The sequence below is a fragment of the Myodes glareolus genome, chromosome 6, assembly GCF_982192425.1.
Source record: "Myodes glareolus chromosome 6, mMyoGla1.1, whole genome shotgun sequence".
NCBI classification, from domain to species: Eukaryota; Metazoa; Chordata; class Mammalia; order Rodentia; family Cricetidae; genus Myodes; species Myodes glareolus.
This window is the reverse complement of record NC_142031.1, coordinates 99,963,550-99,987,040: the sequence shown is the minus strand read 5'-3', so window position 1 is coordinate 99,987,040 and position 23,491 is coordinate 99,963,550. Positions and strand designations below refer to the sequence as shown.

At 43.0% G+C, this 23,491-nt stretch overlaps 1 protein-coding gene across 3 annotated transcripts in view; it reads right to left on the bottom strand.

Moving 5' to 3' along the window:
- Window positions 1-23,491, bottom strand: part of LOC148121914 (ribokinase-like) — a 62,869-nt gene that overhangs the window by 17,829 nt on the left and 21,549 nt on the right. For all 3 annotated transcript variants that reach the window (XM_087907408.1, XM_087907409.1, XM_087907410.1), the window contains exons 2-4: window positions 18,115-18,177; window positions 12,612-12,776; window positions 1,059-1,150 (exon numbers count right to left, since the gene is read on the bottom strand). In XM_087907408.1, coding sequence (XP_087763534.1) covers window positions 1,059-1,150; window positions 12,612-12,681 — 162 coding nt within the window. In that variant the 5' untranslated portion in view covers window positions 12,682-12,776; window positions 18,115-18,177. The remainder of the gene's footprint in view (window positions 1-1,058; window positions 1,151-12,611; window positions 12,777-18,114; window positions 18,178-23,491) is intronic.

The following is a 23,491-nucleotide window of genomic DNA, read 5'->3' as shown; positions in this document are numbered from 1 at the left end:
AGAATCCCTCAGCCTTTGAATTTTTCAACTCTTGCCACAGGCACTACAGAGCAAGAATGAGCCATGCTGTTCCCTATCCGAATTCACCATGCGTGGAAACTGGGAATGGCAGTATCACTGTTGCTTTGGGGGATGTGCTATACAGCAATAGCAACTATATAGACAAGGGCAGGATGTAATCAGACAGAGGCTGTGTTCTAATAGAATTTGTAATTTAATGGAGGAGACACATTAGCTGAATAAACAATTTGGGCTGTGAAAACTGTCTGAAGAATAAATACAGTGTCTTTTCAGTACCTACCAGGGAAATCTAAGCCAGTTTGGTGGTTGAGAGCAATGTAACCTCTTATTGTGAAATGGTTACTACCTCCCACAATTCCCTTTTTCTAGCCTGATGCCTAGCCATGGTGGTTGCTCAAAAATGTTGCATAATCTACAGCGGTTTGTTAAAATTAGTTTCCACGTAGCAGCCTTCTTTGTCTTGTGTCACGATGTTGTAAAGAGAGCAGGTTCAGAGAGCCTAGACCTTCATTTAGCCTTAGTGCCAAAGGAAATGCAAGCTTTATCTATCGTCAGTCCCTTCTCTCTGTGCGTGTTGCATTTGCCAAACTGAGTAAGAGATTCTGCATCTCAACATGAGAGAGAATTCTAGTCTAAGGTTATCTTTCTATAAAAATGGTGATTTAGCCGGGCAGTGGTGGCACACACCTTTAATCACAGCATTCAGAGGTAGAGACCAGGAATTTCTGTGAGTTTGAGGCCAGCCTGCCTGGTCTACAAAGTGAGTTCCAGGACAGGCTCCAAAGCTGCAGAGAAACTCTGTCTCGAAAAAACAGACTGGAGGGCGCTAACACGGTCAGAGGCTTAGTCAGTGTCAGATTCAGTCAGGCATGGATCAGAATCCTTTATGACCACCCAAGGCTTGGTTAATTATTTTCTGTCCTCCACATCCCAATAAACTGAAAAATCTCTTTTTACTGAATTCCCATGTGCTCAAACTGATATGGTTAGTCCTGCCTCTTGGTCTTATCCCATTGCCCGAAAGCCACTACCTTTACCTCGCTCTCATTGCAGCAGAAGACACTAGAGAGGGCATAGAACCGGGGGTCCAGGTCGGCAATGGCAGGAGCTGGGTTGAACAATGTTTTCACTGCAATGGAATGGGAAAGGGGCTCAGTAGTTATCATTTAAAAATATTAGTTTAGTCCTTATACATATCTTTAAGGTTAGATGTAAAGAAATGGGTTTCAGTAAGAGTTTTCATACCATCTTGACAAGGTGTACGTACAGACATTGAGAGAAATCTGCCACCATTTCTGCACTCACCAGATTAAACATCTATTAAACCACAGATAATAAAGGTTCAAGACCTCAGCTTCCACGAGAGCCTAGTATCAATTCTTTCTTATTTTCATTTCCTCTGTTTTTTACTTCAGCACGTCAGCTTCAAGGGCAAGCATCACATTTGCAACTAACATGGTCGTATAGTTCAGGTGCAGGCAACAAAAACATTGAAGTAAAAGTCTGGCATGAAAAGACATGCATGAATGCAGATGGGAAGGGGAGTATTTTGTAGGTTAATTTAGGTGCTTATCTGTGGGGCTCGTCCACAAATCCATTTTTTAAAAAATTATTTTTATTTTATGTGCTTTGGTGTTTTGCCTCCATGTATGTCTGTGTGAGGGTGTCAGATCTTGGAGTTACAGACAGTTGTGAGCGGTCATGTGGGTGCTGGGGATTGAACCCTGGTCCTTTGGAAGAGAAGCTAGTGCTCTTAACCGCTGAGCCATCTCTCCACCCCCCCATAAACTCACTTTTAAGAGAAGGAAAAGTGATGATAGGAAAGAAACAGCAAAGAATTCAAAATTTTCTTGATATTAATAGTAGGTATGAAACTAGTGGACATGTATGTATTTTGGGTAGCCAGGTATGCCTCCACAATAGATTAAAATTACCAACACACACACACACACACACACACGCACACACACACCATCTTCCATTCTTGGCTTCCAGGATCTAACTGGAAGCAGGACAAGATTAGAAAGGAAGGAAATGTCACTCACAGACTAAGCACTGGCTCAGACCAGACAACTCCAAGGGTAGGATGGATGGGCACAGCAGAGCAGAGAAGGTAGAACGCTCAGCCATTGTTACATGGACAGAACGCTTTTCAGAGGGGGAAGTAAAGCTCCGAGAGGAGGCCAACGCTGGACATCACACTCATCCTCTTGGACATGGTCAGGCTGGGCCCTAACCGAGAGTTCTTTGGCTTTGATTTTAGTGCTTGATCCTCTTTAAAATAGCAACATATCTAGACCACAGCTCTATGCATTGCAACACATCCTCCAATGCATGATATATTACATTTTGGTTTGGAATTCTGTGAATTCTTTTAAAGAGTTTAAAAAATTCCATTTGCAAAAATCTCTCACATTGGGATAAAACAGCTAGACTGGCTTTTCTTTTCCCAAACTGGATCCATCGGCTCATGTGGGAAATCATCCTACCTGTCTAGTCATACATAAAACCCTTTAGCCGCAGTTCTTAGAGACTGCTCCAGAACAGTGATTAGGAATTTGTACGCACAATAGCAGACCTGTTCAGATGTAGGATTTCTAGGCTCCACTTCCAGGCCACGGAATCAGAATCTCTGGGGGTATTGTCAGGGAACCCGCACATACATAAGTTCTCCAGGTGGCTCTCACATAGCTAACTTGGTAGTGACACATCCCACTGTCCAGGGGAGATGCTAATCGACTCATAACTGATGGAGGTGATCCATTGCTGCAACCCTGTGTGTACAGCCTGTTTCTGTACCTTCCTAGGTCTCATTTAACAGTTGGGTCCATCAGTGGTCTCAGCTAGTATAGGCTAACAGTATTTCCACGTTTTTTTGTTATTTTAGACTCTACAATGCCCTCCCACATAAATTCTGCTTTTTTTCCTGCTCAGATTTTTGTACAGTGCAATTGTATAGCTTAAATTAGAAAACGCACATTAAAGCCCCATGTAAACTATAAGGTGTTGTCCGGATATAAAAGATTATTACTGTTATTATACTGTCCTTTGCACACAGCTGACACCCCCCCCCCGTCCACCCCTTGTAACATGAGGGCCAGCTTGTTGGGGTTTCTGTCCGGCCCAGTTCCCCACAACCGGCAAGCCCCAAGGAAAATCAAACACAGGACTCCATAAGATTATAAACTGATTGGCCCATTAGGTCAGGCTTCTTGTTAGTCCTTATAACTTATGTTACCCCATTATCCTTACCTACATTAGCCACATAGCTCCATACTGTTCTCAGCTGGGCAAGTTACATGCTGCCTCTTCAGTGGTCTGCGTAGGAGTGGCTAGAGAGCTTCTGCTTCCAGAATACTCCCAGTCTCTTTGCCCCACCCCTACTTCCTGTCTGGCTTTCCTGCCTATACTGCCTGCCTGGCCAATCAGCGTTTTATTAAAATATGATTGACAGAATACAGACAATTCTCCCACACCAACCCCTTCTGCCTTCTGTTCAAGTGTGGAGCCCACCACCAAGTTCTCAGTGGGTTCTCATATCTCTTAGGGCTTAGAGCTGCACCTTCTACAAGAAGGTCCTTTGTGCCCAGCATTCAAATGTAGTCAGCTTTTATATTTCCTGGATAGCACTGGGGTAATGTGAATGGGAATGGTCCCCTTAGCCTCATATGTTTGGCTACGTGGTCCCCAGCTGATGGAACTATTTGGGAAGGATTGGGAGATGCGGCACTGCTGGAGCAGGTGTGTCACTGGGTGTGGGCTGTGAAGTTTCAAAAGCTCTGCCTTTCCCAGTTAGCTCTCTTTGCCTTGTGCCTGTGTCCAAGATGCGAGCTCTCAGCTGTTCCTCCGGTACCATGGCTGCCTGTGTGCTGCTATGCTCTCTGCCAAGCTTGATGGCCACTGACTCTAACCCCCAAACCAAAAGCCCCAAATAAACTTTTTCTTTTGTAAGTTGCTGTCTTAGTCAGCATTCTATTGCTATGAAGAGACACTGTGACTATGGCAACTCTTATAAAGTAAAGCATTTAACGGGAGTTTGCTTACAGGTTCAGAGGTTTAGTCCATTGCTATCATGGTGGTGAGTATGGTGGCATGCAGGCAGACGTGGTGCTGGAGAAGTAAAGAGTTCTCCATACAGATCTACAGGCAATGGGAAGAAAGAGCCATTGGGCCTGGCTTGAACTTCAGAAACCTCAAAGCATACCCTGACTGGCACACTTCCTCCAACAAGGCCATGTCTCCTAATCCTTTCAAATAATGCCACTCCCTAATAACTGAGCATCCCCATCTCTGAGTCTTTGAGGCCATTTTTATTAAACTATTGCAGTTGCTTTGATCATGGTATCTGATTACAGCCATAGGCAAGCAATCAATACAAGCACATTGTTCTCTATTCCCCCAAACATCCGATGAATGCCTTGTTCAGCCAGCATGGTCCTCAAGCCTGCATCCCCGAGCATTTGAGCAGAGGTGCTACATCAAGTCACCAGTAACAAAGATGCAGAATGAAGCCATTCTTAGAGAAGTTCCTTTGGGTTCCTCCAAAGATCCAGGATCAAGCAGTTTGTTGTACATATTCACCTTACAGAAGGTGACAGGCACATTAGTGAGCAGTATGGTGACGCTCATGCTTGTAGGAGAAAAACAAAGGGAATTCTACGTGTCCCTCTGAAGAGTTGGCTGAGAAAAGCTGGACTGGCTGCTGGTCTAAGTCAGGTCCCTGGACTGGCCGGTCTAAGTTGATTCCCTGGACTGGCTGGCCTCAGTCCATTCACTGGTCCTTTTTTGTCTTTGGTCCACCTGATAAATACTCTTGCTGTGGGGCAATAGTCTGTATTCTGTCAATTATATTTTAAATAAACACTGGTTGGCCACTAGCCAGGCAGGAAGTATAGGTGGGACAACCAGACAGGAAGTAGAGGTGGGTCAACCAGACAGGAAGTAGAGGAGGGTCAATAAGAACAGGAGAATTCTGGGAAGAAGGAAGTTCCATCTGTAGTGTTGACCCAGCCACAGAAGAAACAAGATGTGATTGCCTTGCTGAATAAGGTATCGAGCCACGTGGCTAGCATAGACAAGAATAATGGGCTAACATATGTTATAAAAGTTAACAAGGAGCCTGAGCTAGTGGGCCAATCAGTTTATAACTAATGTAGACCTCTGTGTGATTACTTTGAGACTTAATGACTGTGGGAACCGGGCAGGACAGAAAACTCAGCCAATATACTCTAAAGCTGCTAAAATGAATGGCGTCACTTTTGCTTTGTCAGAGAAATTTCTGTACTTTATAAACAAAAAGAAGTCAGTTTTGTGGCTTTCTTTCCAAGACGAAACAAAGCATAGCTATGTGTGCATATGCTCATAGAGAAGAGGAAGAGTCTGAGAGGCTGCTCACAAAACCATGAATGATTAGTTGCAAAGACTACTGGGAAGAAGTCTGACTGCAGATTCAGTGTTATACTTCAGGGAAAGACCTCATTCTCTGAACATGCATCCTGTCTTCTACCAGTGACGAAATGACATTCAGGTTAGTAGTGAGGGACAGTGGAAAACAAGTTGGGATACAAATGACATGCCATCAACAAGGTTTCAACAGTTGTGGAAGCTAAATGATGCCATTATGTGGGCTTACTAGGCTATTTTCTCTGTCTTATTATACTTGGAATTTTCTATAATGAAAATAAATGTTAAAGAAAATTACATTGTGTTTTAAGCATCAATGACTGGAATAAGAGACTCTTTAAATTAATTACCATAAATATTGCATACAATCAAGCAAATCTTATTTGCCTGTCTTTCCCTTGGGAAGAGCATTCTTTCCAACCGCTTCTGGTTATGTAAGCGTGGTTAGTGTCTAATGTGTGGTTTAGAGGACCTAAGCTTAGGGCAGAAGTGAAAACGCTGCTAGGAAATCACTCTTTCAGCTTCTCCTGCTATAAATAAACAGAAACCCTTTACCAGGATGAAGAAACATGAGGAACTAGTAGACACAGGTAGTTAGAGAGAAGTACAAATTTATCACACCCAAGATGGAAAAGATGATGTCACCCCGGGACCGGGAAAACCAGAGAACAACTTGGAGCTGCAGAGAGGGTGACAGGACACAACAGTAATTATCACCCATTACAGTGGGAGATGCACTAACCCCCTGGTTATTTTAACCACACACCAACAGCTCACACAGTAATGCTGACGAGGAGGAGGTGAGCCTAGAGAAACAGCTGGTAGGCTGGGAAATGGGGCAGAAGATCTTAACACTGCCAGGGAAGAGAGGAAGGCCAGCTCAGAATGCCCTGAGAGCCAGGTGGTGGTGACACTTGCCTTCAATCCCAGCACTCGGGAGGCAGAGGCAGGCGGATCTTTGTGAGTTTGAGGCCAGCCTGGTCTACAGAGTGAGTTCCAGGATAGCCAGAACTGCACAGAGAAACCCTGTCTCAGAAAAAAAAAATCAGAATTCAGGAGAGCTGACCAGAAAAAGTATGCAATCATCAGAGATCAGAAAGTAGCATTGATGAAGAAGAAGAATTTAGGGTTCTCATTTATAAGAATTTTACACATGTTTAAAAAAATTTGTTCTGGTGCTGGGCGGTAGTGGTGCACACCTTTAATCCTAGCAATGGGGAGGCAGAGGCAGGCAGATCTCTGAGTTCAAGGCCAGCCTGGTCTAAAGAGTGAGTTCCAGGACAGGCTCCAAAGCTACAGAGAAACTCTGTCTTGAAAAACAAACAAACAAGCAAACAAAGAATGCCTAAGATTCAGGGGAACAGGGAACTAAAGTTAACCCAAACAAAGAAACTGTGAGGAGAGTGGGATCCCAACACTGGCTTGGCTGTCCCTTCACTGGAGCTCTTTTTTGGGGAGTTGAGCTGTAAAATAGCTCCAAGTTTAGCCCACATGTGGGACAATGTTATTGCAAAAGTCTGCCAAGAGCTTCAGTTTGCCAAATGGAAAAGGGCTAAAGTGGCATTAAAAGACATTTGTATCATACCTAGGATTTAATCTTGGTGATATTACAGTCTCAATAATTTATAATTGTCCCTGTAATGTTCCATTTGCTTTGAAATGGATATAAAGACCAGACCCAACATGAACAGTTTCGCCACCGGCAGCCCCAGCACCAGCTCTCCAGCAGGCCCGCCTAACTGCACTGTGACCCGGTGTGAGCTGATTTTGTTGTTTCTTTGTCTCGACATTGTTAGTGCTGTGTCTAAAAGCAATTCTTTCATTTGGGTAAAATCCAATTTTGAGACAGTGTGGTCAATACAGGACTTTCTCTTGGCATTTTAGCGACTGTAGGTCATCTGGTTATGTAATGTGTAGAATTCAAATTTGCTACTTGTAAGGGGTGATAATGAACTCAGATGACAAAGAAGCACCCCATTGCCTCGTGGGAACCGGTCACTAGTGCTGCCTGGTGGGCTCTGTGATCAGTCCTTGGTGACAGCAGTGATCAGGAGAGTGTTCAGCAGAGACATGGGGGGTGGGAGGGTGGAGCAAGCACCTGACTTGCAACTGAGGCTCCCTATTTGCTAAGTGATTCATTTGGAAGTCAGTACCATTCTTCATGACCCCTAAACTAGTGTTCTCTTTTCATCTTTACATTCTTGTCTCACTGGAGCTGAAGATGCACTAAACACACCCACGAATTCGCACACTCACTCTCTCTCACCCGCCCCACCCCCACCTCACAGTGCAGAGTCTGGCTGGTACCTACCAAATAAGGGCAGCTCACTGGTCTAGAGAAAGCTGCCCATCTGGAGGAGCGCTAGGCAGAGGTGAGTGGGTGTGCTCTAGGGGGCATGCGGCCACTATTACAATGTGTGGACTTTACTGCTCTGTACACGCTCTTCTACACCAGGACCACGTGGCAGTCTCTAAAGTGGGGTCTAGGGGACAGCTGCTTTTGCTGTGGAACCTGAAATCCTGTTGTCCACTCTCATTAGAAGTGGGAGCTGTAGATGCCCCTCGGCTGAAGAATGGATAAAGAAAATGTGGTACATTTACATAACGGGGTAATACGCAGAGGTAAAAAATAATGACATCTTGAAATCTGCAGGCAAATGGATGGATCTAGAAAAAACCATATTGAGTGAGGTAACCCAGACCCAGAAAGACAAATATAATATGTACTCACTCATAAGTGACTTTCAGACATAAAGAAAAACCAACCTGCAGTCCACTACCCCAGAGAACCTAGACAACGAAGAGAACCCTAAGAGAGACATACATGGATAGGCATAGGAAGGAGAAAAAGACAAGATCTCCTGAGTAAATTGGGAACATGGGAATCACGGGAGAGAGTAGAAGGGGAGGAGGAGGAAGGGAGAAGAAGGAAGAAAAATGTTTCGCTCAATAAAAACAATTTTAAAAAGTGCACAAAAAATAGAAGTGGGAGGTAGGGGCTGGAGAGATGGCTCAGTGGTTAAGAGGATCGATTGCTCTTCCAGAGGACCCAGGTTCAATTCCCAGCACCCACATGGAGCTCACAACTGTCTGTAACTCTAGGTCTGGCATTCTCACACATATTTGCAGGCAAAAGGCTGATGCAAATAAAATGAAAAGAAATAAGTTATTAAAAAAGAAGTGGGAGGTTGATTGAGCTAAGTCTTTAACCTCCTGAGTCCCAGCTCCTTCATTCTCAATCTGAGAGAACTATGTAGCTGAAGATAACGTTGAAATTTTGATTCTCCTGCCTCAGTCTCCCAAATGCTAGCATTCTCAGCATGCACCAGCACGCTCAGCTTATAGGGTTTCCTAGAATCAAATTATTAAAAAGAGCTTTATAACTTACAAACTGGAAACTACATATAAGCACAAGCTACTAGCACTTCTAGTCTTATGATGGAGCAGCTGCCTTTATCGTGGTTTGACTCTCCACAGATTCAGTTATACATGGACAATGTCAATGATACCAAAAATATTAAGTGGAAAAACTCAGACATTACAGTTATAAGTTTCACACCATTCTGAGCCCTGCAGTCCGGCCTCATGCCATCCTGATCCAGCCCCACCCCCGGGATGTCAATCACTTTACCACCGTGTATATACGGCTTCTATTGTTAGCCACTTAGGTGGCCTGTTCAGGTATCGAAGTGCTTGTGTTCAGGGAACCCTTATTTTATTTTATTTATTTATTTTAATATTTATTTATTTATTATGTATATATTATGTATACAATATTCTGTCTGTGTGTGTATGCCTGCAGGCCAGAAGAGGGCACCACACCCCATTACAGATGATTGTGAGCCACCATATGGTTGCTGGGGATTGAACTCAGGACCTTTGGAAGAACAGGCAATGCTCTTAACCTCTGAGCCATCTCTCCAGCCCCAGGAACCCTTATTTTATTAACAGTGGCTCCAAAGTACAAGAGTAGCGAGGCTGGAATCCAGGTCCACAGAGTCATACAGTGTTTTCTTCCAGGGAAAACATCAGGCAGGCGAGCAGACTGGCACACGGTATCCACTTTACCTGCTTACAATGAGTACAAGGCACAGACTGGGCTTTGGTTTTTGAGATGGGATCTCATGTTAGCTCAAGCTGATCTTGAACTTGCTATGTGGTTGAGGATGACCTGAACTTAAAAAAAAATATTTTCAAAAGTCACATTTATTCCTTTATTGTATGCACTCATGCACACACATGCACACTCCTTCAACAGAGCACACGTGGAGGATGGAGGACGACTGTGGGTTACATATATATGTAGCTCTCTGCTTCTACTGTGTGGGTCCTGGAGACAGAACTCAGGTCACGAGACTGGGCCCGAGGTGACCCATCTCACTGACCGGCCCTGGAATTCCTGATCGTCTTGCCACCACCTCCCAGGTTCCGGGATGACAGGTGTGCACTGCCACGCTCGGGGATCCAAGAGCGATTGGATTTCACATGCTAAGAAGCAGTCTACAGCTTGGCTACCTCCAGCTCCGGAGACTGCTCGCCACGAGCATTGGACTCATCTGTGACACTTTAAGAAGATGGAACCAAATGAATTTTGGCTTCGAATTCTTTCTGACAGCTTTGAGTCCATTAAAAATACAGTAAATGTCAGTGAGAATTTGCCATAGTATATTGTTTTGCCAAGAGGAAAATTTGTTAAATCAGTATAAACACTTTAAAATTCTCCACAAAAATCATTTTAGAGATTGAGTTTCCTTTAAAGAAGAAACTGGATTGATTGATTTATTGTGGGGGAGGGGTGTGCTCACACGCCATGGTATACAGGTGGAGCTCAGAGGAGAGCTTGCAGGAGCTGGCTTTTCCTTCCGCCATGTAGTTCCCAGGTATTAATCTCATGCTGTCAGGCTTAGTGGCAAGTGTCTATACCCATTAAGCCATCTAGCCAGTTCTCAGTGACTTCTTTCCCACTTATTGTCAGATAGAACATGAAATGCTTTAGGAGAAATCATGCACATGATGTACATGCGCACACACACATGTACCCCATACACATATGCTCTGTTCCCTAGGGCCCAGTGCCTGACACCTACCGCCTGTACATACTGTGTTGTCTTCATCTTTATTTCCCATCTTGCTGGGAAGTGTTATTAGGGAAAGTCATTGTCATTTTCTCTCTATTCTACTCTTCTTTTGAAAATTTAAATTTATTTATTAAAAAACTATCTTTTCTCATTTCACATACCAATCCCAGTTCCCTCTCCCTCCCCTCCTCCCACTCTCTCCCCATCCACTTCTCAGAGAGGGTAAGACTTCCCATAGGAAGTCACCAAAGTCTAGTACATTGCTTTCAGACAGGACCAAGGCTCTCCCCACTATATCTAGGCTGAGCAAGGTATCCCTCCAAAGAGAATGGGTCTCAAAAAGCCAGTGCTCAAAAATTCTAGTCTCACTGCCAGTGGCCCCACAGTCTGCCCCAGACATACAACTGGCACTCACATTCAGAGGGCCTAGTTTTGTTCTATGCTGGCTCCCTTGCTGTCAGGCTGGAGTCAGTGGGCTCCTATTAGCTCAGATAAGCTGTTTCAATGGGTGTCCCCATCATAGTCTTGACCCCTCTGCTCATATTCTCACTCCTCCCTCTCTTTGACTGGACTTTGGGAGATCAACCCAGTGCTCCACTGTGGATCTCTGCTTCCATCAGTTGTTGGATGAAGTTCTATGATGACATTTAAGATAGTCATCATTCCAACTACAGGGTAAGGCCAGTTGAGGCACCCTCTCCACTATTGCTTAGGGTCTAGGCTGGGTTTATCCTGTGGATTCCTTGAAATTTCTCTAGTGCCAGGTTTCTTGCTAGCTCCATAATGGCTCCCTCAATCAATAAACCTCTTTCCTTGCTCTCCAGCTCTATTGCCACAAATACAAACATTATCATAACAGCAGCTAGTTTTGTCTTGAGCAAATGGGGCTACATCAAGGTATTAGCTTATTATTTTTGAGACTCAGGCTCAGGGTCTGGCTCAGGCTGGCTTTCAGCTCCGCATGTAGCCCAGGCTAACCTTAATTGCATGGTCTTTGTGCCCCAACCTCCTGAGTGCTGGGATTTCAGGTGTGCCCACAACATTAAACTATTCCAATTCCAATTCAGAGAGAAAAATGGATAGGAGAGAAGAAAATTGGGACTTACAAGTATGACATCATGCCTGGCATCATCTCTTATTTCATTCTATCCATAGACCAAGCCCACAGGACACATTTCTGTCTTTTACAATCAGTTCCAGAAAAATTAGCTAATTTTGCTAAGACCCCAAACCCGACAAAGGGTAGAAATGAGATGCTTTCTCTCCTAGGCCATGGAAAAAAAATGAAACAAACTACCTAGATTAAAAATATATGCTCATGCAGTATTTGTTGGGAGGTCAAGAGAGGAAGAAGAGAGAAACCCCGGCCGGCTAACTCCCGAGGTGGGCCTCAGCATACAGTGCTGACTAACTGGGTCGGATTGAATATGTTCAAAGTTGAAGTAAAACAAAATTCAGATAATAGACACTGGCAATATAGCACCTATTGCATACAAATAATCTATTGTATACTGAAAAGATGATAGAATTTTAGAAGAAGAAGAAATAATGGATCATTGTTTTAGTTTTTGTTTGTTTGTTTGTCTTGCTTTTTGAGATAGGCGTTACTATGTAGCCCTGACTGTCCTGGAACTTACTCTGTAGATCAGGTGGCCTCAGACTCACAGAGGTCTGCCTGCCTCTTCCTCCCGAGTGCTAGGATTAAAGGCATGTGCCACCACTGCCCGGCTAAGACTGAATCTTTGACATCTGGAGCAATGCATCAGAAGTACCGGGCAGTGACGGGCGACAGCAGGCGGTAGGAGACAGCTTTCCACCTTGGCTGTTACCTTGCTGCAATCTTCAGAGGCTCCAGTTGCTCCTTAGGTCGTTTCTGCTGAGTAGACTCCAGGTTTTATATTTCGGGATATCGGATATGCTACTCATGTTGTTTTTACTCTATTTGGGAGTTTTTCTAGCCTTATCAAGAACTAGAAGCCGGTGAATCTCACAGATGGAGGAACGAATGTTTTACTACAAAGCAATGCTTTAACTCATCTTGAAAGGTTAGCTTTAATTAAGACAGTGATAAAAGCTCTCACAGAAAGAGTGACAAATCTGTAGAATTACCTCCACTGCTGCGGGCCATTGTCAGAGCTTCCGGAGAAGTTGCTGGGCTTATTTCGAGTTGGCAGATCATCACTCTGGCTCTGCTAATGACACTGGCTGCCTTCTGCAAGTCTTCAGTATTCAAAAGCAGATTTGCTCCAGCCACTGTGACGATGATATTCTGGCCTATAAAGAAATTCTACATATTTATACCAAACCAAGCCAAGCAGTGATATGTTGCACTGTTGAGCAGTCCTTTGAAGGCATTATACGGAACGCGTTAGAAGAGTTAATCTTAACATTTCCAGGACATTCAGGTTTAGTTATTATGTTCCAAATGTATTGTTGGCACTATTTCCGTGAGATTCATAATATTCTAATTTTTTCTTTTTAAAGGAGATAGGATCTTGCTATGTTTTCCAGGCTGGCCTTGAGCATCTGGGCTTAAGAGCTCCTGCCGCACCTTCCCGCATAGGTGGGACTATGGGTACATACCACTATAACTGATTTACTATGAGAACTTAATCATTTTACATGTACTTATTTATTTTGTGAGTGTGTGTGCATGCATGCCATGGGCATGCATGTGGAGGTCCTAGGATTCAGTTCCTTCCTCTTACCATGTGGTTTCAGGAACGAAACTCATGTCTCCAGGGATCTGCCTGCTGAGCCATCTCTCCTGCAAAATGATCACCTTGAAGAAAATCTCAATATTCTTACATACAAAGAATAATAGCTGAGAAATGATACATAACCTACTTTTATTTCTTTATGTGAAATGACTAATACATGCATATGGTAAAGATTGTGGATTCTAAATGATGGGTTCCACAGAGATGAATATAGGTAGGAATAACCCTGCAGAACGCTCGAAACAAACGCTCTACTGTATGCGAACAGTTCATGTGTGTACCATGTTTTCCCAAAAGTGACCTTGTTACTCTGAACACATTTTTTAATATCTAAAAGACAGAAAATAAATGAGATATGCAATCTCTAACTTTATTTGGCCTGTACTGTACAGATCAAACAAAGAAATACAGCCAACGATCTGATACACTTTAGCATCTGGACCCACTCTCTATAATCCTTATATACACCCACATGGGAGGGGTTGTGATGCTCCTTATCTGCAGACATATGGGGGTGTGTATGTGTATGTGAGTGTGCATGCGTATGTGTGTGCGCTTGAGTGTGTGGAGAGGGCAGAGGAAAAACAAATGTTGTTCTTCATCAGCTGCCTTTTTAAGAAATCTTATCTTTTGAGACAGGGTCTTTTACTGGCCTGGAGTTTGTCAAGTAGACTAAATGAGCCCCAGGCATCAGAGCTGGGATTGCAATCATGTGCTTTCATGCCCAGATTTTGTTTTTTTTTTTTTGTTTTTTTTTAAATTCTTCTTCTTCTTCTTCAATATGAGTTTTGGGAGTTGAACTCCAGTCTTCTAAAGTACTGTGGTGACTGATCTCTCTCGCCAGCACCTGAAAAATGAACTCTTAAGAGGTGTGCTGTCCAGCGTTGGATTCACAACAGTACATGTGCTACTGACACTTGAAATATTGCTGGTCTGAACTGAGATGCACTTTAAATAGAAAATACACAATGGCTTCAAATTTAGTGCAAAGAACAGGAAGTCACATATCTCACTCTTTTTAAACATTTATTTATTTATTTGTGTGTGTGCACGCGTGGGCAGTGTGTGCCACAGGACACATGTAGAGGTCAGGACAACTGTGGGAGTTGCCTTTCGCCTTCTACCACATGGATCTAGGGATGCAACTTATGTTGGCAGGCTTGGCAGCAGGCATCTTTACCTGCTCAGCCATCTCTCTGGCTAATCTAATTTTGTAAAAACACACTGAAAAGTTTTAATTTTAAAATAAATTTAACTACATGGTGAAGTGATAATATTTTGGATAATTGGGTCAACATACTGTCAAAATTAAATTTATCTATTTCTCTTTTTTCTTTTAAAAACGCGGTTCCTGGACAATTTTAAAACTGCCTGTGGCTTGCATTTTATTTCCATTGGACGGCACAGCTGTAAAGGAATGAGCTGTAGCAGGCACTTTTCAGTGCTGCAGGCTGCTTGTGCAGAGCGTGTACAGACATGACCTGAAACTGCCTCTCCACACAGACCCGCCCCAGCCTATAATCTTACCACATGTGTGTTTGTTGGCTACGAGGAAAACTCAATAAAGTGGGGATGGCTCTGCACAGGCACAACCTCAGTCTTGGAAAAATGCAAAGAGCCCACGTGCTGAAAGACTGCATCTCTCCGTCTTTTCCCTCGCAGTGACCTCATTCCTCTGCTGGAGACAACTGCAGTGTAGTGTACTATGCCTTTCTAGATGGACTTTTGTGGCTGAATGACAACCTAAGACCAAAACTGTCCATAGACAAAGACACGTGACTAGCTCGATCATGCCTTAAATTTAACTTGCCAAAATAACGCTCATCATTTTGTCTGGCACTCTTGCCCCTTCATATGAAGGAGCTGATTGTTCCACTTCTCCATATTTATTCTTATTTTTAGATGGTTTCTCTCTGCAATTTAGGCCGGCCTTGAGCTCCTTGTAATCTTCCTGTGTGAGCCTCAGAGTGCTTGGATAACAGACTTGTGCTGCCGTGTCCCGCACAGTCTACATCCTAGGATATGACCTTATTATAAATCAGGCTTACCATAATAGGCGTTCATATATACTACTAAATTTTGAATTGAAAATGAAGATTTTGTTCATAGGAAAGGAAGACAGAAAAGCTGAAGTCATTCCTAGAAGACAACATGGAGTTACGGTCAGAAATAACCTGCTTTCGGCAAAAATCCTTATCGATGACATAGCTTAACGTAACAAATGTGCGTTCTATGGTCATAATGAGAACTTAACCTAGTGCTTTTACTGTTGCAACTTAAGCATTGCTGAAGTTGAGATGAAAACGCTATACCACGACGTAAAATGGTCATGCAGAAGTATACTATCAGGGGCTGGAGATGAGGCTCAAGTTGGTCCAGTGCTTGCCTAGTTTGCACAAAGCCCAGATTTGGTCCTGAGCACTGCATGAATTGGGCACGGTGGAACATGCTTGTGATCCCACTACCTGAAAGATGTAGGCAAGAGGATCAGAAGTTCAAAGCCATCCTGGAGTATATGACACCTTTGTCTCAAAGCAAACAAAAAACAAAGAAACCAACCTCCAAAGAAACAAACCAGCTGCCTGAAATCCCAGCACTCAGAAGGCTGGACAGGATGTCACTGAGTTCAAAGTGAGTCTAGGCTACAAATAACTTTCCTCTTAAAAAAGTATATATGCAGTCAATATACTAAGTGAAAAATATTATTGATATTATGTGGAAATATTGAAAGATTCCTGAAAGGAAAAATTTAACATATCTCAAATTGCATGCCTCTTTGGATGGCACAAAGAAATTTCATGCCATCTGATTCTGTCTTACCTGGGCTGTGAGTCATCTCTTTGTTCAACATAGCATGTAGACACTGCCTGTGTATGCACTCCCTACCCTAGCATGTAGACACTGCCTGTGTATGCACTCCCTACCCTAGCATGTAGACGCTGCCTGTGTATGCACTCCCTACCCTAGCATGTAGACGCTGCCTGTGTATGCACTCCCTACCCTAGCATGTAGACATTACCTGTGTATGCACTCCCTACCCTAGCATGTAGACATTATCTGTGTATGCACTCCCTACCCTAGCATGTAGACACTGCCTGTGTATGCACTCCCTACCCTAGCATGTAGACACTGCCTGTGTATGGACTCCCTACCCTAGCATGTAGACGCTGCCTGTGTATGCACTCCCTACCCTAGCATGTAGACGCTGCCTGTGTATGCACTCCCTACCCTAGCATGTAGACGCTGCCTGTGTATGCACTCCCTACCCTAGCATGTAGACGCTGCCTGTGTATGCACTCCCTACCCTAGCATGTAGACGCTGCCTGTGTATGCACTCCCTACCCTAGCATGTAGACGCTGCCTGTGTATGCACTCCCTACCCTAGCATGTAGACGCTGCCTGTGTATGCACTCCCTACCCTAGCATGTAGACACTGCCTGTGTATGCACTCCCTACCCTAGCATGTAGACGCTGCCTGTGTAGCCATCTTGATTATCAGACGGGCTGTTTAGATAGCGCAGGTCTGGTGCTCATTTCAAGCTCTGCACAGCAGCACAGCGCTACAGCAGAATGCCCGCGCCATTCCCTCACTTGCTTTCATCATGTAGGTGTCATGTCACCTCACAGCATCACGTGACAGCCAGTGCAGGACAATAAGATCTTTTCAGATAGATTACACTGACATACATTCACTATACTATATTGTTATAAACATTTTATTTTATTATTACTATTGTAAATTTCTTACAGTCTCTAATTTATAAACTAAACTTTACTATAGGGATATACATACAAAAAAACATATAGAGAGACCAGGATTATTGGCGGTCTTAAAATGTATTTCTTAATGGCAGTGGTTCTCAACCTGTGGGGTTGCAACCCTTTAGGGGCCACATATCAGATATTATAATTCATAACATAGCAAAATTCCAGTTATGAAGTATAAATGAAATAATTTTATGGTTGGGGTCACCACAACATGAGGAACTGTATTAAAGGGTCGCAGCTTTAGGAAGGTTGAGGACCCCAGCTCTAAGGATAAGGGAGAACCACGTTATAAATCAGACCTTGTAACAGATCCTAACATATCTCACAATGCACTAGGTTCTATTCTACATACCCCAGGGGTGCCTCGTCTTTACAAATATAGACCTTAATTTAAAATAAAAAACTCAATGTAGATATTTTTACACTTAGAACAGTTGGTAGATTATGAAATCTCAATTTGAAAGTCATTGCTGGTTTTTGTTTGTTTATTTGTTTGAGACAGAGTCTCACTATGGCCCCGGCTGTCCTGGAACTCCATGTAGATGAGGCTGGCCTCAAATTCACAGATCTGCCACCAGGCCTAGCTGTGGCTACTGTTTTTAAAGAGCAATGTTCTTACTATGGCAGAACTATGTACATTGACTTCTGAGGCTTCATTGCTGATTAAAGACAAAGTTGAATATTAATGATAAGTTAGAAGTAATTACTTGCTGCCATTTTCTCAGTAAATAATCTATAAATATGATTTGTCAAATTTTGTATGCACCCATTTACATTTATTTACTTAGTGGAAATGACAGGTAAGTACTTGACTGTTTTGAGATACACATATCAGTTCCAAGCTCCCATGAAGGGTAAAGGGGGCATGACAGGACAAAGATCTTATTTGGAAATATCTCTATATATGCTTCATATATACTAGGTGAAGTATTTTACATATGATCAAGGTGGGGGACATAATTTAAGGGAAATGTTTTTATTTGGATTGGAACAGCCACACCTCAGGTCATGGAGGAGCATGTGGTAAGAGGCCGGAAGGACTAGGGAAAAATGGTTGCTTCCAACCTAGTTCTGGAAATGGGCTGTCTGTTCCAGGCGGTGACACTCGCATGTGAAGCACATACCTTCATCATTGACAATTATAGAAGCAGCTCCTGTTGCAGCATCTCTGGTCTCATATGTAAATTCTACAAGAAAAGGAAGAAAATTACAATCACATAATATACAGCCTGGCATGGATAATTTATTTGAACAATTTCAATGTGACACTAATTCTTGGAAACACTTTTTAACCTTTAACCATCTGGAATGAGTTAAAAAAATAAGTAATTAGTGCTAATTTATACCCATCACCTATACAATGAGGAAACCTGGCATCTTTACAGTTAGTAGCACCGTTTCTTTGCATTAGCAACGGCCCATCAAACTACCCACACTTACTAATCCTTTACACTATGCACAGTTGTATACATATGCATTTTTTAGAACATATTTCTTTTCCTCACTATAAAAAAACATGACGGACTTGAGACAAAAAACAAAAGGTTAAACATTTAAAAAATGATCTTGTTTGATTTTCTTCATTTTCATAAGCTTTGTATTTCACCGTGGACTGTGGTCTGACATGGAAACAAATGTTCACCAGGCAGTCTCCGTAGCTAATTTTCTAAAGTAATTTTGGCCAAAAATAATTAGGTTTTATTTTCGGAGCTGTGAGTAGAAAGTCATTATTAACTTGACCCCGTCACTTGACTGTGTGAGAACACAATGTGCGTACAATATGCTCATGTTTATTTCCTTGCCTTTACTTCTGAGAACTTAGGAGTCCATTCTTCTCTCTTCCACCTACTCAAATTGTACCTGTTTTTCAAGCACCAACTTACGTCTACCTTCCTTCTTTTGGCTCTCATTAATCCTCTCATTTCCAGACCTCCTACACAGCATTCCTGATCACTGCCATAATTCAGTGCCATCTTACACTGTTTGTAACTCCATATTTGTCCACTGGGGCTTCCTTAAACTTGGAGTTATGCTAGCTTAAAATATATTGTCCTTCCCAAAGTCCGGCACACGGAAGGTGTCCCATTAGCGCCACATCAGTTTATTTTCAGTTTATTTTCTTGGACCTGTCTTATTCCTGAAGGGATGTGACCACGAGCACCAGAGTATTCTGTTGTGGCTGCAGACAAGGCTTGGTGCTGACAAGGCTTTGCTATAGCAGGGCTCTTGTCTTGAGGGCTGTTCCTGTAACTGCACATGATCTGAGGCAGTCTGTGTGTGCAGCCTGTTCCAGCAGAGAGGAGGCAGTCAAAGGCAGCTTCAACAAAGATGTAAGCCAGGGCAATTCTCAGGACCCAGTGGTCTTGCATCGAAAGGGTCTTCTCATTATGAAGGTATTCTCATGCCCTGTTCTTCAAGCTCTCTTACCCGAAGCCCCTCAACCCCGCACTTACTGTTTTCCTTGTTTACACACAGTGCAGATTAACAATTTGTAAAATAGAAAAACAATGCAATAAAAGCAAAAAAGAGTATCATAAGATATAAAGTCTCATTTATTATTGCTATTAAATTCAGTGGCTGTAAAAATCTAGCCTTAAGTTACTATAAATCATTCTGTTTACTTCTGGTTTTGTACTGTCTAGACTAGGGACAGACTGAGCATGGCACTGGCCTGAGGAGTAGGCTTTTGAGTGGCACTGTCCTAACCCTTTGTTCCTGGACTTCCTGACTGACCTTTGTAACGGTGATTACCCGCATTAGGAGTGAGTGAGTTTTACATCTCTTTAGGCAACCCTAGTGTGCTGATTCCTGGCTTGGTTCCTGGGGTCCATGTCTGCTTGTGGTCTCCTTACATCTGCACATAATGTGCTCTGGGCTCCCAGTGGGCCCCTGCATCTTGAGCTCTTTATTTAACATGGTTCTTGTTATCAATGTTTGATGGTTCTTCTTCATCTTCCTTTGTGTGTATGTGTGTGTGTGTGTGTGTATGTGTGTGTGTGTGCGCGCGCGCGCGTGAGGACATACACATGTATGCATGCTGTGTGAATGCATGTGAACTTTAGGCGTCGTCCTTTTGGGACAGTATTCATGTTGTTTGTGGCATTGTCTCTTATTGGCCTAGAACTTTCCAATTTGGCCAGGTTGGCTGGCTAGTGAGCTCCATGGCTCCTTCTGTCTTGGTCTTAGCCTCTCCCGTGTGGGGATGAACACCAGAATGTCTGGTTGTTTTTATTTTTATTTTTTAAAAAGAAAACAAATTATCTTTTTTCATTTTACATACCAATCCCAGTTCTCACTCCCTCCTCTCCTCCCATTCTGTCCACCTCCCCCTCCCCCATCCACTTCTTGAGACAGGGTTTCTCAGTAGCTATGGAGCCAGTCCTGGAACTTGCTCTGTAGACCAGGCTGGCCTTGAACTCACAGAGCTGCGCCTGCCTCTGCTGGAATTAAAGACATGCACCACCACTACCCGGTTGCTTTTGTTTTTAATAAACATGGGTTCTATTTATTGAGATCAGATCCACATACTCGTCACACTGCATGGGATCTCAGTACCCAAGGTAGGGTAGCTTCGCACGTCTGCTGGTTCTTCTGCATTGGCCTCCAGAGTGCTGGGATCACAGGTGTTCACCCGTGTTTGATGCTTAGAAGGAACATCTTACCTTGAACATTTGGCTTCAGTGGAGAAGTGGAGGAAACGTTTACACAAATCAGGCGAAGTCTATAGAGAGCTCCTGGCTGGCTCTTTGCCTTGGGATGAAGGCTTTCATTTTCAAAAATACCATCCCCAATTATCGCTGAACTTTAGCCTTAGCACACGACTCAGCTGAATGCCAAACGCCTGATTCTTAACTGCTTAGAGAGCTTCTGTATCTATTCGTCACTATGAATACTGATGTAACTCTTGCGTAATGTTTTGTCACAGTTATCTTTACAGATAACTCTCCTTCCTGGTTTCTCCTGGTCCACCGAGCTTCCCTGGAGAGCCTGGCATCTAGTGTGCTGAGGTGCAGCATACATAGGTAGCGTTGCTAGGAGAATGACAACGGATTCGCTACCAGATTTTCTTTTGCTCCATCTGTTCATTTTTATCTTGATTATTATAATGACTTTGGTTTGGATTTGAAACTTGTCATCTTTCAGAAACTGCTAGAAAACAAGTGTGTTAATTTGTCTAACAAACATACACTGCAAGTTGTGAATGCTGGGGCACATCTGTAACCCCAACTTTACAGAGGCAAAGGAAGGAGGAATGAAGGACTTTCTACATTGTAAGCAAGGTCAGGGCCAGTGTGGGCTGTATGAAATCCTGTTTCACACACCCAAAAAGAAAAATGCAACACAGCACAATACTACACAGTGGAAAACTATAATGAAAATGGATAACTTTCACTATAAAAGTCTATTAATCCTGGCACTTGGGAGGCAAGAGCAGATGAATCTCTGAGAGAGTTCGAGGCCAGAGTGATCTACAGAGTGAGTTCTAGGACAGCCAGGGCTACACAGAGAAACCACATCTTGAAAAGCCACCCCCCCAAAAAAAAAATTCTAAGAGGTACATACATATAATCCCAGTGTTCAGGAACTGAGGCAGGAGGATTATAATCTGAAGGCTAATATGGGTTACAAAGAGAAACCCCTTATTAATCAATTAATAAAAAGGCTTTATACTAGGGGTGAAGTTCAGAGGCAGAAGGCATTTACATTTGTAAGACTGTATTCCTTCTCCAACACCAAAACAATAAAAGTAAGTAAGTAAATAAATAAATAAATAAAACAAGAAGACTAGGACTATCACACAGCTTTCTTAATTTAAGTATCTAAATAAATCCCTGCCTTAGTTACCAAGGCACAAAAGTAAAATTACCCTAGGTGGGATTTGCTAGAAATCGGTTTTCTTATGTGTCACTGAGTAAACACCTAGACTAAGCCGTGTGGAACAAACATGGGATGACTGGAAGTGTATGGGAGATGATCCCGAAGCACTCAGGTGCTGGCATGAGCCTTGGCAAACAGGCCAAGGTGAAATAACTGCCCTCCTAACTGGAGCACAGTTCCTGCCTGCTCTTCTCCCCTTTCCTACATGGTGTCACGGTTCACCCCCAAGTTCAGTTCTGCAACTCAAGGATGTCTATTTTGTTTTTCTATCTTTACTTCAAATTCCACAGACCTAAAATAAAATCTCCAAATCTTAGCATAGGATGAGATCCCAGGATACATGCAATCTTGACTTTAGGCTACACGAGTAGTTTGCATAAAGCTTCCAAGAGGGAAGATGCGCCATGTCTTTTACAATCCCAGGTCCAGAGAACTCCCCTTGTTCCAGGACAGTCACTCTGGATGCCTACCTTCCCATACCAATTCTACGTCCAGCTTTGGCCATCCAGGAAATCACATGCTCTTCCCAGTTCCCGAGACCCCTCTGTGAGCATCCCTGGGCCATTACCTAAATCTCATCAATCAAACATGGGATAAGTCAGGTGTAAAGAATTTTGTAAGCCCTCTCTCAGAGTCTCTCAGAGTGCCACCATTTCTAGAAATATAATTATGTCCTGATTGCTATATTACTATTTTAAATCCTTATGGACCAAATCTTCAGAGCAGAGGGTTCGTATTTGGAACCTTTTGTTTCCTGTGATGTTTCTGACCAAACAGCCATGAGAATAGTATGCTGGTCATGGACCAGGAATGAAGCCCAGCTCATTAGCAGATGAAGTGATAATTGCACAGCCTACCCATCACGAAGGCTCCCACGGAGAGGAGAGTGCTGTGTGGAAACGGGAATGACATTGCTGCAAATTTTCGTTTTGAAAATCAAGAGACATCTTTCCTAAGTTTCTTTGTGCTTTTCTTATCAGCAGCTGTGCAGATTAAAACCTAACTTTCCCTGTATTTAAACTCACATGATTTCGCCTTCTCACAATAGCAATGTTACCACTTTCAAATGATATGAAATATATAAAATTCGAAACTTCTGACAGCCAAACACAATTATTTCCAAGTTATTTGTAACATGAAGGCTGGCCAGCTTGTTGGGGTATCTGTCCTGCCCAGTATCCCACAGCCGGCAAGCCCCAAAGAACTCACACACAGAACTCCATAAGATTATAAACTGATTGGCCATTAGCTCAGGCTTCTTGCTAACTCTTATAGCTTATATTAACCCATTATTCTGATCTATGTTAGCCATATGGCTTGGTACTTTTTTCAGCTGTCAGCTCACATGTTGCTTCTTTGGTGATCTGGGCAGGAATGGCGGAGGGAACTTCCTGCTTCCCAGAATATTCCTGTTCTCATCGCCCCGCCTCTACTTCCTGTCCGGTTGACCCACCTATACTTCCTGCCTGCCAATCAGCATTTTAATAAAATACATGATTGACAGAAGACAGATAATTCTCCCGCACCAGTTATTTCAGTAGAATTACCGACTGTTACATACTTTATATCACCAAAACCAGAAATCTGCCAAGGTATTTGTTATGTGTGGCTATGAAAGCCTAC